Below are 17,604 nucleotides of genomic sequence, written 5' to 3' on the forward strand. Positions count from 1 at the left end.
TCCTGCTAGAGAGAGTAGGTAGTGAGCATCTTGTCCCTCCTAGAACCATGAGGGCCCACTATGAAAGCAAAGCACATGTATATTCTATTTATTACTTGCATGATCTTGGAATGGGTAAACCTCTTAGTTTCTGCTTTCCATTGTGAAAAATGGGAATAGTAACATCTGTCTTGTAGCATTCCTGTGAAAGGTCAAATTACAAAGCACAACATCATAAAGCCTCATCCGAAGGTGGCTGCTGGAGCATTGTAAAGGAATGTGGCGCTTCTTATTCTCTTAGACCCAGGGAAAGAACCCTGTTTTACAGGACAGGACACTGGCATTTCAACTTTAGTGTCTGGCACCAGATCTTGAGGTGAGGAGAGAATGAAGCTAAGCTGTTAACTTGTGGCTTAAAAACAGTGCTTTCCCCTAACACATTATATCCTATAAGCACAAAATTGATGGAGGAGAAGGACTTTCCAGAGCCTGCTCTTGCTTTTCCAGATCTAGAAGAACAATTACAGAACACTTTGTGTTTTTAAATTTGTTATAATTTATACACATTACATTCCAGTTGTTATCTCCTTGCTTTTATCTTCCCGTTCCCACCCTCTCTCCCTCTTCCTCAACTAGACCTTTGATAGGGGGACACTTCCCCCACCTTTTTTACCACAGCCTATTAGGTGTCATCAGGAAAGCCTGCATCTCCTTCTTCTCTGTGCCCACAGGGTGCCCCCACTAGGGGAAGTGATCAAATTGGGGATACTAGAGTTCATGTCACAGGCAGTCCCCGCTCTCCCCACAACCATGGAGAATGAGCTGTCCATCAGATATCTGAACAGGGAATCTGGGTTCATCAGTTTGTCAGGCCCCCTGGTTCCAGATCCACTGGCCTTGATGGTCTCCATGTGGGGCTCCTGACCCCTCAAGGTCCTTCCCACCCCACTACTCTTCCATACAACTCTCAGCACTCCACCCAGAGACTAGCTATGAGTCCTAGCATGGCACAATCCCGCACTGGGTAGAGTCTCTCAGAGGATATCTATGTTGGGCTAATATCCACTTAGAGGATCTGGGTTACCTCATGCAGGATGATCATTTCTAGTTCCATTAATTTCCCTGCAGATTTCAAGATTACCTGTTTTTAATGGCTGAGTAGTATTCCATTGTGTAAATGCACCACAGTTTCTTTCTTTTTTTACTTTCTTTCTTTCTCTTTTTTTCTCTAGACAGGGTTTCTCTGTGTCGCCCAGGCTGGCCTCAAACTCACAGTGACCCGCCTGCCTCTGCTTCCTGACACCTGGGATTGAAAGTGTGCACCAACACTCCCAGATATACTGCAGTTTCTTTATCCATTCTTTGGTTGAGGGACATCTAGGTTGTTTCCAGATTCTGGCTATTATGCACATGGCTGCTATGAACATAGTTGAGCAAATGTCCTTGTTGTATGGTGAAACATCTTTAGGGTATATGCCCAGGAATGGTATAGTTGGCCTTGAGTCTTGAGGTACAACTATTCCCAATTTTCTGAGAAAGCGCCATATTGATTTCCAAAATAGTTGTACAAGTTTGCACTCCCACCAGCAGTGGAGGAGTGTTCCCCTTTGACCACATCCTCCCCAGCATGTGCTATCACTTGAGTTTTGTATCTTAGGCATTCTAATAGGTGTAAAATTACATCTATGTGTTCTTTTGATTTGCGTTTCCCTGATACCTAAGGACATTGAGCGTTTCTTTAAGTGTTTTTTGGTGTTCTGTTCAGGAAGTTGTTTCCTGTGTCAATGAGTTCTAGGCTTTTTCCCACTTTTTCTTCTAACAGATTTAATGTATCTTGTATTATGTTGAGGTCTTTAATCCACTTGTTCCACATCCCGGCATCTCAGGGGGAGATGGAGGCTCAGACACAGGTGTTTTGTGGCCCACAGTTCAGTCTGAGACACAGAGCTGTGCACAGGCAGGCATGTGGCTAGACTTTGGAGACTGCACCAGTGCCTGTGTGGATCCAGGAACTTTCTGTGGATTGGATGGGTGACCTGAGGTCAGATCCACTTATGTTCCAGACCGTGGGGTCTCTTTTGGGCTAGAATTCCCAGACACTGGTGTTTTGTGGCCCACAGTTCAGTCTGAGACCCAGAGTGCAAGTGCTGCAAGCAGACAGGCAAGAGGTTAGACTCTGGAGACTGCAAACACCTGCAAGGACCCAGGGACTTTTCTGTGGATTAGCTGGGTGGCTCGAGGCTGGACCCACCTGTGCTCCACACTATGTGGATCCCTCTCTCCTGGGAAACGCCAGCACTAGTGTTTTGTAGCTGTCAGTTTGGTCCTTCAGTTGCTGCCCAGTCACTGCTCTTCTGATGATCAGACATTTTAAAGGGACTACTGTCTGATGAATTTAGTTTTCTCTCCCCAATACCAGGGAAATTGACTGACTTCCATATTTTTCTCTAGCTCAAAGTATGACTCAGGATGTTGAGTATTTGTGTTGGATAGGAAGTAAAAAAAAAAAAAATCAATCACATTAACTATTTAAATTAGAAGGGGTTAGGATAAAATTTTGAAAGTAAATGAGATATTTTGGCTAAGTTATGGATAAAATAGAAAATTGATTGTAATCTTGTTGTTTCTTAGGCAACCGGAGGAGGATATGAAAGTGACGATGCCTATCATAACACGGAACTTACTTTTTTAGACATACATAATATTCACGTTATGCGTGAATCCTTAAAGAAAGTGAAAGACATTGTTTATCCCAACATAGAAGAATCTCATTGGCTGTCCAGTTTGGAGTCTACTCATTGGTTAGAACATATCAAGGCAAGTATACTTTAAAAATATTTGCAGGCTAAAAGAATACATACTTTGAAGATGAAACATATCCTTAAATGTTTGAAAATTATATGCTGAAAGTGATACATACTGTAGTGGAAGATTCTGCATTTGACAGCTTTATGTTTCTTTATAAGTTGCTTTATGTTTCTTTATAATTTGCTTACCTAAATTGAAGATTCCTGACATCATTCTATCTTATTTTTAAAGTCTGTAGAGCTATCCCTTCAATCTTATCAGTAGTAAATAGTCTCATATAGGTTTATTTAGGAGTAGCCAGTTTATTTTTCAACTGTTGCTAGGTATAGCCCTCACGGACCTAGACAGAGATGCAATTTCTTTGTTGTTGTCATTTTAACAATTTATTATTGACTAATTTTAAAGAATGAGTTTCTCATTTTGATTATATTCAATCATTTGTCTCAATAGAAGCAAAAAAATCCTCAAATACAACGATTAGAAACTATGTTAGTAGACTTGCGCTTTTGGAAACAATATAGTTCTTTATGCAAATCAACTGAAAGTAGATTTTAAGCAGGTAAATTATTTTTTATTAGTTTATTCAGATTACCTCTCAATTGTTATCCTATAACTTGTATCCTCCCATTCCCCCCTCCCTCCCGCTTTCACCCTATTCCCCTCCCCTAGTTCTATGACCGACGGGAACCTCCTCCCCCACTGTATGGTCATAGGCTATCAAGTCTCATCTTGGTAGCCTGCTTATTCTTTCTCTGAGTGCCACCAGGCCTCCCCACCAAGGGGAAGTGGTCAAATATGGGGCACCAGAGTTCATGTCAGAGTCAGTTCCCGCTGTCCACATAACTGTGGAGAATGTCCTGTCCATTGGCTAGATCTGAGTAGGGGTTCAATATTTACTGCACGTATTGTCCTTGGTTGGTGCCATAGTTTGAGCAGGACCCCCTGGGCCCAGATCCACCCATCATGATGTTCTTCTTGTAGGTTTCTAGGACCCACTGGATCTTTCTATTTCCCCATTCTCCCATGCTTCTCTCACCTAGAGTCCCAGTAGGATGTCCTCACAACTATCCCAATCTCCTGGTGAGTGAAGACTTTCATGGGACATGCCATTTGGCCTAGTGTCCAATTATAAGTGAGTATGTACCATGTGAGTCTTTCTGCTTCTGAGTTAACTCACTCAGTATGATCATTTCTAGTTCAATCCATTTGTCCACAAATTTCGGGATTTCCTTGTTTTTAATTGCTGAATAGTATTCCATGGTGTAAATGTACCACAGTTTCTTTATCCATTCTTCAACTAAGGGACATTTAGGCTGTTTCCAGGTTCTGGCTATTGTGCATAAGGCTGCTATGAACATGATTGAGCAAATTTTCTTGTTGTGTGCTGGAGCATCTTCTGGGTATATTCCAAGGAGCGAAATAGCTGGGTCTTGAAGAAGCCCTATTCCCACTTTTCTGAGATAGCACCAGATAGATTTCCAAAGTGGCTGTACTAGTTTGCATTCCCACCAGCAATGAAGGAGTGTTCCTCTTTCTCCACATCCTAGCCAACATGTGGTGTCACTTGAGTTTTTGATCTTAGCCATTCTGATGGGTGTAAGATGGAATCTCAGAGTCATTTTGATTTACATTTCTCTTATGACTAAAGACATTGAACATTTAAGTGTCTCTTAGCCATTCGATATTCCTCTGTTGAGAATTCTCTATTTAGTTCTGAGCCCCATTTCTTAACTGGGTTATTTGGTTTTGTGGTGTTTAATTTCTTGAGTTCTTTATATATTTTGGATAGTAGACCTTTGTCAGATGTAGGGTTGGTGAAGATCTTTTCCCAGTCTGTAGGCAGTCACTTTGTTCTGTTGACAGTGTCTCCTGCCTTGCAGAAGCTTCTCAGCCTCATGAGGTCCCATTTATTAATTGTTAACCTTAAGGCCTGGCTGTTGGTGTTCTGTTCAGGAAGTTGTCTCCTGTGCCAATATGTTCCAGGCTCTTCCCCACTTTTTCTTCTAACCGATTTAGTATCTCTGGTTTTATATTGATGTCTCTAAACCACTTGGACTTGAGCTTTGTGCAAGGTGATAAATATGGGTCTAATTGCATTTTTCTACACATAGACATCCAGTTAGACCAACACCATTTGTTGAAGATTCTATCCTTTTTCCATTGTATGAATTTGGCTTCTTTGTCAAATATCAAGTGACCATATGTGTGTAGATTCATTTCTGGGTCTTCAGTTTGATTCCATTGATCCACTAGCCTATTGCTGTGCCAGTACCATGCTGTTTTAATTACTGTTGCTCTATAGTACAGCTTGAGATGAGGTATGGAGATTCCTCCAGAGGATCTTTTATTGTATAGGATTGTTTTAGCTATTCTGTTTTTTGTTTTGCTTTGTTTTGTTTTCCATATGAAGTCGAGAATTGATCTTTCAATGTCTTTTAAAATTATGTAGGTAAGCAGGTAAATTATTAAGGTGCATTGTTCTCTAGTGAAATTATACTTTCCTACTTGACAGGAATTATATTTTTCCTAACTTTTATTTTTCTTAATTTATCATCCTCAAAAATGGATTACAAAATAAATCATTGTGGCAGTTAAATATAATGTAGTATCCTGAATGGATACTACTATAAAAGAAAGGTGATATCAGGTTAGACACTAAATAAATGTGGGGCTGGGAAGAAGGCCCAACAGTTAAGAGCACTGGCAGCACCAACATGGCGGCTCACAACTCTCTGTAACGCCAGTTGCAGGGGATCTCATATCCTCTTCTGGCCTCTGCAAGCTTGAGGCCAACACATGGCACAAAGACATGCATGCAGTCAAAATACCCATACACATAAAGTAAATAAATATAAAAACCCTAAGGAAATATGAATAAAGTATTGACTTTTTTTAAAGTATAGACTTTTAAAGCAATAACTTAATGATAAATATTTTAGTAAGTAATGCTACATCAGTATAGGTTCCTTAATTGTGCCCCATATCCCTTGCAGTGATGCAGATAAGAAGGAAAACTAGGTTAGGTATTTGAAAGCTCCTGTCATACCATCACAGCTTTCCTATGTTTTTGAAATCGTGCTAAAATTTAAAATATATTTTTAAATAACACAGTTTTAATTCAAATTACCATGCTTGAACCCATGAAGGACAAAAGGGGAAAGATTTATTTCTGGCCCTTAAAAAGGTGCATATATGGTTGAAGAAATATGTGTAAAAGAAAACATCTTATTCTAAAATAGTGTGTTTTCAGTTCAGAGTAGGCCTTCATAGAAAAGTCAGCTGAAAATCCAAGCTTAACCTAGTCCTTCCCAGAAAGCAGAAGGACAGGGAGATCCAGCCTAATAAAGACAGCTGAGGTGAGAGCTCACAAACTGCTTTTTGGTGAGTCCAAGTTGACAAGAATGTCATGTTTGTATTTATTTGCAAGGGGGTCTTTTTGCTTGTTTTTATTTGTTTGTTTGCTTTTGTTTTTTCGAGACAGGGCTTCTCTGTGTAGCTTTGGCTGTGCTAGACTCGCTTTGTAGATCAGGCTGAGCTCTGCAAGGGTTGTTTAATAATGAGGTTTATAAAGCTAAGAAACATTTTTAGAGTAACATTGGTCTAGCAAGGGATCTGGGTAGGAGCTTGATTATCAAGTGGTAGGGAGAGGTCTCAGGGTTTGGGGGACAGTTTTGCAATTCAGGGGCTGACTGTGTAACTGATAAGAGAAGAAAGACTGTGATGATATAAAAAGAAAATTCAAAATTGCAATGTCAGTACAAGGATGGCGGGGCTACTAAAGAACTAGATACAAGTTGCATTTTATACAAAGCCTGTGTGGTGTATTGTGAGTAACTAGATGTAAAATCTACAGAAATTTAAAAAACAGTGGCGAACTCACGTGCCTGAGATGATGATATGTCCATTTTCAGGTAAAGAGCAGTCCTGGCAAGGCTCAGGAGAAACACTGCATTTTGGGGGTAGTAGTGGTACGATCTGACCAGCAGGGTACCATGTAAAGTAAAACTCAAGACAGAGGCCGGGAACTGAGAGGTGAGCTTGCGAGTCAGTTGTTGAGCACTAACCTTGGGCTGAGCCCTTGAACAGGCCTGAGAGAGGCTCTGGGCGAGGAGAAGATCAGAAGACTCAGAATGGAACCCAGTCAGGCTTGGAGTCAGCATAGGAGGAAAGTAGGATTCAGTGAAGTCACCCCTAAAGACAGACATCAAGGGCTTGAAAGGTGTTGAGGTGTATAGAAAGAGCCTAAGAAGAAACACTCAGTGGCACTTGAAAGTTCTCCTTGGGGATTTTGGAGGGTCCGCATCTATGGGTGGCTGGCAGTGCCATGGGTCTGAGAGTTGAGGAAATTCAGGTCATGCATATTAGTTGTTCTTTTGGAGCGCTAGATAAGGACTGGGGAGATCTTTCAGTGGCTAGAGTACTTGACACACAAGTATGAGGGCTGGAATGTGGGTTCCCAGAACTCATCCTATAAATGCCAAGTGTCTGTAACTCTAGTTCTCTGAAGGGTGAGGAAGGAACCTTTTGGAACAAGCTGGCTAGCCAACCTAACCATATTGATGAGCTCTGGGATCAATGAGAACTCTCAATTAATAAATTAAAAAGATTGAAGAAAACTCCCAATGTCAATCTTGGGCCTACACACACACACACACACACACACACACACACACACACACACACACACCACACACCCCCCCCCCGAGCCAGAAACAAATTGAGGAGATGAAGGAGTGGAACCATGTGCTTTTTTGAAGTCTTGGGCTACTTCAGCCTGTTTTCCAACAGAGAACAGGGATGTTTTATTAAGTAAACAATCACAGTTTGTAAAGTTTGGAATATTAGAATTTTATATTAATGGACAATCGTTCTAAATAATTGCACTTTAGAAGGAAATGTACATCTATATAATAAAAGAAAACAGGCATAACATGAAGAAATGCCCAGAAGCCCAGTTAAAAGAATCAAGTAGAATTTAGAAAAATGTCTCTCAACTTTTGTTGTCTTCATTGTTTTGGCAAAGTACAAATATGTTCATGTTTTTTTTTTTTTTTTTTTTTTTGAGAAATGGGGGATGGAAGAAGGGAGAAGAGAGGGAGAGAGGAAGAGATGGGAGGGGGGAATGGAGGGGAAATGCATGCATGCATACAAACATGCAACAGAGACCTCAGAAAGCCAGGGAAAGCTCCTGTCCTGTAGCAGAAAGAACACTGGTTGAAAGTCCAACTGATTTGCCAAGTAAAAAGATGTTGTACACAAGTTAGGACTTAAGGCCTGTAGAAAATGTGGAAGATTTCCATCAGGCTTTGTAATTTTGTCCATGGTGAGAGAGATTCAAAACCAACCAACACTCTGTCTCTTCTTAGCCTTGTGGCCACTTAGTGACTTTCTTGGTGCTATTTCTTGTCTACTAAGAACCACTGCGTGGAGCCTACTGCTTTCTCCTTCACAATACCGCCCAATTACTTTTTTCAGTGATGTAGTTTGGAAAAACATATTTCGTTTTATTAGCTAATTATAGCTGTTCCAAATCAGAGTGATTGTGGGAATTCATAATTAGAAAACACTAGTATTTTCTAAAATAATTACCTTTTTATTGTAAGTGAGAGATGCCTCTCAAGTGTGTTAGAACCCCAAGTTTATTAAGGTGGGCTCCAGTAATTTAGAATGTTAGCACTGCTTCTCGATAGCACTTTCTACAGAATCGCCTGCAGGTAAAGCGGCAAACAGGGAGTCATTTCGGGCACTGACCTCTGCACATATGCTTTTGATGGCCTGCCATCAACTGGGCCCTAACCTGCTTTTTTGTTCACCTGTCTCTCATGAGTTTATGGAATAATAATACGCTTGTTGTGGTTAAATTACCTGTATGGCCTAATAATGTTTATTATCAGGCCTACAATTATTACGGTGGTATTTTCCAACCTGCTAGCAATCAATCAAGACACAGACACATGTTATATTTTAAAATATCTTTAGTTAACCAGATATTAATCCTCTAAACTACTTCCCATAGTGGAACAGGTATTCCATACTTGCCCCAATCCCATGCCATCTGCTTCTAATAATTTCTATCAAGCTACCTCGCATCCATAACGCCAAATTCTTGCTAAGGTTCTTCATCTGGGTCAAATCTCCATCCACACTGGCCATGTGCTTCTCCTCCACCTAACTCATGACGGCGAGCATCCTTCTCCTTTCTCCTCCAGTCTCCCTTCTTCCTAAGATTGTCTCTGTCTCCCCAAGCCTGGGAACCTTAGCCACACCTATCTCATTTGCCCTGTCCAGGTGTGATGGCCTTTTATTAGTCAAATAGGTTAGGCTCTAGGCAAGGTACTGGTGGGTCACAGAGACAGCAAGCAGTAATTAGCATCAAAATACATTAGACTAGCCTCCAACACAAGCTTTCATAATTTCTATTTGTAAGATGGCTCACTTACTTCCAACTTTTCCTTAAATACATTTCAGTGAATTTTTTTTCAGTTTCTTAAAATTAGTTAAAACCACCACAGTGCATATCTGAGCATGGTGTTAGAATTTGGGACACTCTATGGAATATGTCTTAAAAAATATTCTCAAGGGCCAAAAAGGTGGCTCAGCAGCTAAAATGATTGCCATGCAAGCCTGGCCACCAGAGTTCAGTGCCAGAGTACATATGAAGGTGGAAAGAGATAAACAGACTGTACATAGTTGTCCTTTGACCCCCACAAATGCACTATGGCATGTATATCCACATATATGCAGTTATATGCAAATGCGCACACAATAATATGTGTTTAAAATCAGCTCAAAATGGCAAAGTATATGCAAGTAATTACTAAGCACTTGAGAAGATACAACTCTCAGAAGATAAAACCCTCATACAATGTTACAAGGAATGTGAGGTGGTGTAACTGTTTTCCTTAAGAATTTGTAACCATTGGCTAGATCTGGGGAGGGGTTTAACGTTTACCGCCTGTATTGTCCTTGGCTGGTGCCTTAGTTTGAGCGGGACCCCTGGGCCCAAATCTCCCTATCATAATGTTCTACTTGTAGGTTTCTAGGACCCTCTGGATCCTTCTACTTTGCTATTCTCCCATGCTTCTCTCATTTAGAGTCCCAATAGGATGTCCTCCCCTCTGTCCCAGTTTCCTGGTAAGTGAAGGCTTTCGTGGGACATGCCCCTTAGGCTAGTATGCAGATATAAGTGAGTATATATCATTTGATTCTTCAGAGGAAGGACAGCAGGTAGCCAAGAAGAGACTTGATACCCTATGAGCATATACAGGGGGAGGTAATCCCCCTCAGGAACAGTCATAGGGGAGGGGAATAAGGGGAAAATGGGAGGGAGGGAAGAATGGGAGGATACAAGGGATGGGATAAACATTGAGATGTAACAAGAATAAATTAATAAAAAAAAAGTAAAAAAAAAGAATTTGTAACCATTGAGATATAATAAGAATAAATTAATAAAATAAATTAAAATATTAAAAAAAAGAATTTGTATCTTTAAATAGGCGTACATTTTCGCCTTGAGCATACATGTGCCATATAACCCAGTCTTTTCACTTACAGATGTTTACCTAAGAAAAAAGATGGTAAGTCCCATAAAAAAAAAACCTAAGGATGCAAAAGTCCACAGTAGCATGGTTTGTGGTATACAAATGTTAGAAACTACCAAATGTCTATTAGCTGAAGAATGGGTGAATAGCTATTCATGCAACAGAATATTATTTGCTCATGCAAAGGATTGAAGCACTGCTATAAGGAAAATCTCAGAGCATCATGTGCAGCACAGAGAGATCATCAGGATCCTGTAGTTCCAGGTGCTCTGATTTGTGATATACAGCAATGTTGGAAAGCAGGGCTTGCCCTGGAGTGCAGATGGATGGCATGTTGACATTGGAGCAGTAGCAGCGCCCCCTGCTGCTCCCTGCTGACTTGCATATGTTTCTTTGCCAGCTTGTACTGACAGGTGCCATTCAAGTAGCAGACAAAGTTTCTTCAGGGAAGAGCTCAGTGCTTGTGCACTGCAGTGACGGATGGGACAGGACTGCTCAGCTGACGTCCCTGGCCATGCTGATGCTAGACAGTTTCTACAGGAGTATTGAAGGCTTTGAGATATTGGTGCAGAAAGAGTGGATAAGTTTTGGACATAAATTTGCATCTGTAAGTAAACTATCCGTTAAAAGCTATCCTTTTAAATCAGTTGGGATTTTAAGAAACTGGTTTCTGTTCTGTATATTCAGTTCTTATGTGAACATCTGAGGAGTTACCAAGCAAGGTGGCACAGGCCTTTAGTGCCAGCTCATAGAGGCTAGTGTATCTCAATGTGTTCCAGGCCAGCCTGGTGCATATACAAAGATACCCAGAGCTACATAGGTCTTGTCTCAAAAAAAATCTGAGGAGTATAAATAAAAACCACTTTATGGTTTCAGAAATATGTAAGGCCTTGGGCTAATGGAAATCTTTTTGAGACTGTTTATCCATCTTCATTATTTCTAGTTAGACTCAAAAGTAATGTAATAAAGTCTGCAGAGAAATGTATAAGTTGAGACTTCGGAGGTGAGACAGCAAGATTGCAGTTAGTTCCAGCCAAGGCTACTCAGTGAGTTCCAGGCCTAGGCTATAAAGCATGACTTGTCTCAGAAAATAAAAAAGAAGTGTTTAAATTAAAATTTCACAAAAGAAAACTAAGATGAGAGTTGTCTCTGGGATAATATTACAACTATCAGGAGAAAGCATACTTAACAGAATGGCAGGCTTTGACTTGAGGCTTTTTATTTTTTGACACACATCTTTAAAAATATCAAGAGCAACTCTTGCAATTCAAATTCTTGGGTATTGTTCCTAGATGCCCTTTGAATAAGTATCTTTTTAGGAGTTTTTTTTTTTGAGGATTTTTTTGTTTTGTCTTTTGTTGTTGTTGTTTTTTGTGGTGTGTGTGTGTGTGTGTGTGTGTGTGTGTGTGTGTGTGTGTGTGTGTGTCCAGTGTGTCCGGGGTGGAGGGAGGAGAGCTGTTGTCTGCATGGTTGCTTGTGCATCATGTTAATGCAATGCCTTTGGAAGCCAGAGAGGTCATGGAATCTTCTAGGATTGGGGTTATAGCTAGTTGTTAGGCCCCTGTGGGTGCTGGGGATTGAACCTGGGTGGTCTGCAAAAGCAGCAGCAGGTATTCTTAACTGCTGAGCCATTTCCCCTTTCCCCAGCTCCATGACGATTCACAGAGGATACGTACATCATACTAATACAAACACTGTTTGGCCACCTTTTAGCCTTCATCCAAATTTCACAAATGATGTGAGTAACATTTTCAAGTAGAAGCAGTCACTATTTAGTAAGAACATGCTGAGGGTTTTGTTTGGGCTCTAGCAGAGGAAGGTGTTTTAATCACAATAACTATACTTTGGGCATGATTTTGAGACGTGAAATATCCACACTGCTTCTTTCCTGAAAGATCTAGTGAAGCTAGAACATACCATGCGGGATAATCCAGTCCTCTCTATCTTCTGCTATCATGAAATAATTGGTTCAAGGTGCTTTGCTAGTTTTCATTGTTTTATCTGTATTTGCTTTGTAGTGTGTGTGTGTGTGTGTGTGTGTGAACATGTGCACAAATGCAAATGAGTGTGTGGCTATGTGTACATGTGTGTATACATATTTGTGGAGGCCAGAGGTCAGCCTCAGGTGTCACTCCTTCAGCTCTACGGTCAATTCCCACTCTCCCCCTTCCAGCTGTGTAGCAGTTTCTGTGTGTCTCTATCAACCTCTCTGTACAATTGGGCAAAACCCCAACATAGCCCTTGTAGTAGTGTTCTGAGGGTGCCATGAGTCTGTGTCACTGCAGTTTCTTTTATCAGTCAACAGGGGATTGATGTTGACATAAGGTACAATGGGACATTTAGCTTAGGCTAGGTTGACTGGCCAGGGACCCTTCTGTCTCCGAGGCCTAGGTTCTGCTGCCACCGTACCAGGGTTGTTGGTTGGTTGTTGGTTTGCTTTGCCAGGAGGTCTGGGGGTTGAACTCAGGTCCTCATACTTGCATAGCCAGCGCTATACTAACTAAATATGCTCTCTAGTCCCTCTCGCTGAATTGTCATTATCAGATGGTGGAATGATGGCATGAGTTCAATCCTGGGGACTCACTTTCTAGGAGAGAGTCAACCCTTAAAAGCTGTCTTCTGACTTCCATGCACATACTGTAGCAGTCATGCACATGTGTAGACAAACACATAAACACATACATGTAAATTTTTAAATTGCCATTATCATGAAATATCTTTTGTTTCTCTGTATTTCCATGGCAATATACATAATTTACTGTCTGGGAAACTTGGCATTTAGAAGGAAGGTTGCTGAGTTGCATTTTAGCATTTTATAAGTTCTGTGCTTTCTCTGTTTTGTACCCATGAATTAAACAGTCTTCATCAATTCATTTCAGAGAATAGGTCACGGTGATAAAAACCATGCTGATGCTGACCGATCTCCTATTTTTCTTCAGTTTATTGACTGTGTTTGGCAGATGTCAAAACAGGTAAGAATGTATGGGATGGATATACATTTGATGTTTAAGTAGTGTGTTAACACCTGAATTTGTCTATAAAATGATGCAGAGCAGAAATAAAGATGAAACAGACTTGGCCATGAGTGAATCATAATTGAATCCCAGCAATGAGGACATAAATTTACTATATATGTTTAGGATTCTTCCTAATAAAGTTTACAAAATTAAATTACCTGCTCTAGTGGACAGACAACAGGACTGACAGTGCCCTGGCACCTGGAATTTTTATGTAATCATGTCTGGTAGCTCTTAATACTTTAAAAAGTAAACTCTTGACTACTTTTCCCTTTTTATTCCTTGACTTGACACTTATGTGTCAGTCATATATGAAGTACAAAAAAACCCAACCAAAAAGCACCCTCTAAGATGTGTGCAAAAGACAGCCTCTGCAGGCCTGCCCAGAATTCTATAGTGTTACTCTTGCCACCCATCTATGCATCTTTTTTGCACCGTGTGTATATGCATTTTTGTGTTTCTTTTAATTCTAAGTGAATAATACACTATAAATTCCTACTCTGACATTCACTAACATGGTCTGGTAGAACCATTCTTCCCATGCATGCATTTTTTTTCCTTGAGAGAACAGACACAATTGTTCATGTCCTGTTTTCCTGTTTGTTTTTTTCTAGTTTCCCACAGCTTTTGAGTTCAATGAACACTTTTTGATTACGATTTTGGATCATCTGTATAGCTGTCGATTTGGTACTTTCTTATTCAACTGTGAATTGGCTCGAGAAAGACAGGTGAGCAAAAACAGTAATGTGAATCTAAGAAGAATATAAGTGTTTATGAGGCACTGGTTTTGCCCTCAAGGAGAATGAGTGGTTTTTAAAGTATGCATGTTCTTCCTTTTGAAGATTCATAAAAAGCTATGTAAAGGAAGTTTTAAATTTGTTCTTTGAGATTTGAGAATTTAATTATATATATAATCACTTTACAGCCTGAACCCAGCCCCCTTCCTCCTCTCCTCCTAGTCCCACATTCACATCTTCTCCCCTCATTCCATCTCTCCTTCTTCTCAGAGAAGGGGAGACCCCCAAGGGAGGGGTATGAACTCACCCAGGCACCTCAAGTCACAACAAGACTACGTGCATCCTCTCCCACTGAGGCCTGACAAGGCAGCCCAGCTAGGGGAAAGGGATCCAGTGGCCTATTGCTTGGCTGTGGGTTTTTGCATCTGTTTCCATCAGCTGCTGGATGAAGCCTCTCAGAAGACAGTTGTGCTAGGCTCCCATCTGCAAGCATAGCAGAGTATCATTAATATTGTCAGGGCTGGCTCTCTCCCATGGGGTGGGTCTCAAGTTGGGCTAGTCGTTGGTTTGCCATTCCCTTAATCTCTGCTCCATCTTAATCCCTGCACTTCTCATAGGCAAGACAAATTTTTGGTCAAAGGCTTTATGGGTGGGTTGGTGTCATCCTTCCTTCACTGGAAGTACCACTGGGCTAAAGGAGGTGGCCAATTCAGGCTCCTTCCCCTCCCCCCTAGCACTGCTAGGAGTCTCAACTAGCGTCACCCCCATAGACCCCTAGGAGCCTCCCCTGTCCCAGAGATGCCCCTCTACCAATTTGTGTTCTCTCTCCAAGGCCTCACCCAACTCTGGCCACACCCAATCCCACCTCTGTTATCCTCCCCACCCTCTCTCATACCCAGTTCCTTCCCTCCATCTATTTAAGATGTGTAATACAGTATATTTTCATCATATTCTTTCCAGTCCCTCAGTTCCTCCCAGTTCTCCTCCCCCCCCCCCTTACCCATATCTCTTGATATTCTTTCTATTAAAAGAAATAAAAGAAAAAAAGAAAAGGGCCTCTAAAATCATGTGGCCTGCCTTGGAGTATGGTAACACTCTGTTGAATAAAACTGATTTTCCCTCTCCCAACAGCTATCATTTTTAAGTAGCTTCTTGGTAAGTGGTGGGACTTTGTATCCACTTCCCCTCTTCCTTTCTGGGATGTTGTCTGGCTTGAGGCTGTGCAGTTGTCCTTGGCTTCACAGCTTCTATGAGTTCATATGTGCATCTGTGTTCTTGCGTCTGGATCTTACTATTTCCCAGCAGTCAGCCAGCAATTCTGGCTCTTGCAGACTTCCTGCTTCCTCTTCTGCATAGATTCCTGTGCCTGGAGGGGAAGGTTTGGGGACATCTTTATCAAATCTCTCCCCTCCAGGCTCAGGGATATGTCCCATTTAGGACTAAGTACACCAAAGTCTTTCACTCTGTATACCTTGCCCAGTTGTGCATCTCTGTGTTAATTACCATCCACTGTAAAGGCTGAGTGAGGCTCTAATCTGTAGGTACAGACACACAGCAGTATGCCATCGGGCATCATTTTATTGCTGTGTTTTAGGAGAATAGTAGTAGATTTTCTCCTGGCCCATAACCTATGTAGTCTTAGGTTCTTGGCCTCATTAAAAATTTCTATTATGTGCCGGGTACAGCACACTCAGGAGGCAGAGGCAGGCAGATCTCTGTGAGTTCGAGGCCAGCCTGATCTTCCGAGTGAGGCCAGAACAGCCAAGGATACGCAGAGAAACCCTGTCTGGAAAAAACAACAGCAAAATTAATTATGGATTCCATCTCATGGAGTGGTTCTTAAGTCCAATCAAAAAGTAAAAGGCATAAACCTATAAAAATAGAAAAAAGTAGAAAGACACAGAAAAAATTTAGAAGATGAAAAGTCAGTAGATATGTGACAAATGTTTTAGAATGAGAAAACCACATCTGAAAGCAGCAGCAGAGAAGCCAAGCACCAATTCACTCTGCAGTGCAGTCTGGCCAGCCAGGACTGAGCTCTTCCTGTATGGTACCCTGGGCAAAGCAGGAAGAGAGCGGAATAGGAAAGCCTGTTTAGAATAAACTACCCATCTCTCCTCCATCTCTTTATGGCAGAGGTTCCCTCTGAGGAGAGAGCAACAAGTCTGGCTCATTCCAAGTATTCTAGAACAAGTGCTTATTCTCGCTGGGAGATACTGTATCATAAATTGTTAAGGGAATGGAAGACAGCGCATTTTAAAAAGGGAAATGCAGAATTAACTTTCAAATCAGATATTTCACTTCTAGGTTATATTTTTGAAAAAACTGGGAGTTGGGGAGATCTAGGTGTAGTAGCCCAATTCTGTAACCCCAGCACTTTAGAGGCTAATGCAGGAGAATCACAAGATGCAGAGTTCCAGGGCAGGCTGGTTGACATAGTCAAACCATGTCTTCAAACAAGCAAAAGAAATACAAACATGCAAGCACATTAATGTATAGCCTAAAATTAAATTCAGTATGTGTATAAGGCATATATGAAACATAATGAATGTTATGTTTTGACTGGATTCTATCCCTAAGATTATATGTATGCAAATAGTCCAAAATCAGAACAAAAATCATAAAGCCAAAATACTTTTGGTCCCATGAATTTTGGGTATGAATACTCATGCTAAATTTGCAAAGAAACAGGAATCAGGACAGCTTGGGAGTCTTCAACAATATTACACAAATGACTTTTAAGGAAAGAGCTTCAAGCCAACTTTCTGCAGCTACCAAACTGACAAGTATCTATAAAAGGAGAACAGAGCTCTCTCACACACACATAGCATCAAGGACGATCTACTTCATGGGCTGTGGACATAGCTCTGTTGGTATAGTGTTTACCTTGCAAGCATGAGGATCTAAGTTCAATTCCCAGAATCCACATAAAACCCTAAACAAAGGGAAACACACATGTAATTTCAACACTATGCACATGGAGGCTGGATGATCCCTAGATCTAACTAGCCATTATAGCCCAGTTGGTAAGCTCTAGGCCAATGAGAGACTCTGTCTTTAAAGAGATGGATAGCATTTCTTAGGATGACACCTCCAGTTGGTAACAGCCTACACACACATATACATGCATATGTGCTCCTCCATACATAAACTCACATCTGAAAAAGTGACCTAATTCCTCCAATGCACTTTCCTTTGGAAGTGGCTGAAATATGCACTCCATGAAAAGAAAAAGTAAGACTGAAGAATTCCCAAAGTGCGAGCTCCAGCCCAGGGTTCCTCAATGAGAACTGACCACAGGCACAGGATGAAGCCCCTATGACAGGCGTTGGGGTCATGTGTTGTGTTTAAGAATCTTTAGGGGCATGTGACACACTAAGGAGAGCTTAGCAGTTAGTCAATGCCAAGAAAAGTAAGCAGACAGTTGTGAAATCAAGAGAAAAATCAATGAATGCAGGAAAATGAAAGCAATCACAGGGCAGAGACTGGAGAGTGCAGCTGCGAACAGCAGGTGCTTAGTCA

General features: G+C 41.1%; 1 protein-coding gene across 2 annotated transcripts in view; it reads left to right on the forward strand.

Annotated features, from left to right (window-relative positions):
• Mtm1 (myotubularin 1) overlaps positions 1 to 17,604 on the forward strand; it is a 117,389-nt gene that overhangs the window by 83,001 nt on the left and 16,784 nt on the right. For both annotated transcript variants that reach the window (XM_051142567.1, XM_051142568.1), the window contains 4 exons: positions 2,611 to 2,796; positions 10,729 to 10,935; positions 13,208 to 13,300; positions 13,960 to 14,073. In XM_051142567.1, coding sequence (XP_050998524.1) covers positions 2,611 to 2,796; positions 10,729 to 10,935; positions 13,208 to 13,300; positions 13,960 to 14,073 — 600 coding nt within the window. The remainder of the gene's footprint in view (positions 1 to 2,610; positions 2,797 to 10,728; positions 10,936 to 13,207; positions 13,301 to 13,959; positions 14,074 to 17,604) is intronic.

The sequence above is a fragment of the Acomys russatus genome, chromosome X (genome assembly GCF_903995435.1).
Source record: "Acomys russatus chromosome X, mAcoRus1.1, whole genome shotgun sequence".
Taxonomy (NCBI): domain Eukaryota; kingdom Metazoa; phylum Chordata; class Mammalia; order Rodentia; family Muridae; genus Acomys; species Acomys russatus.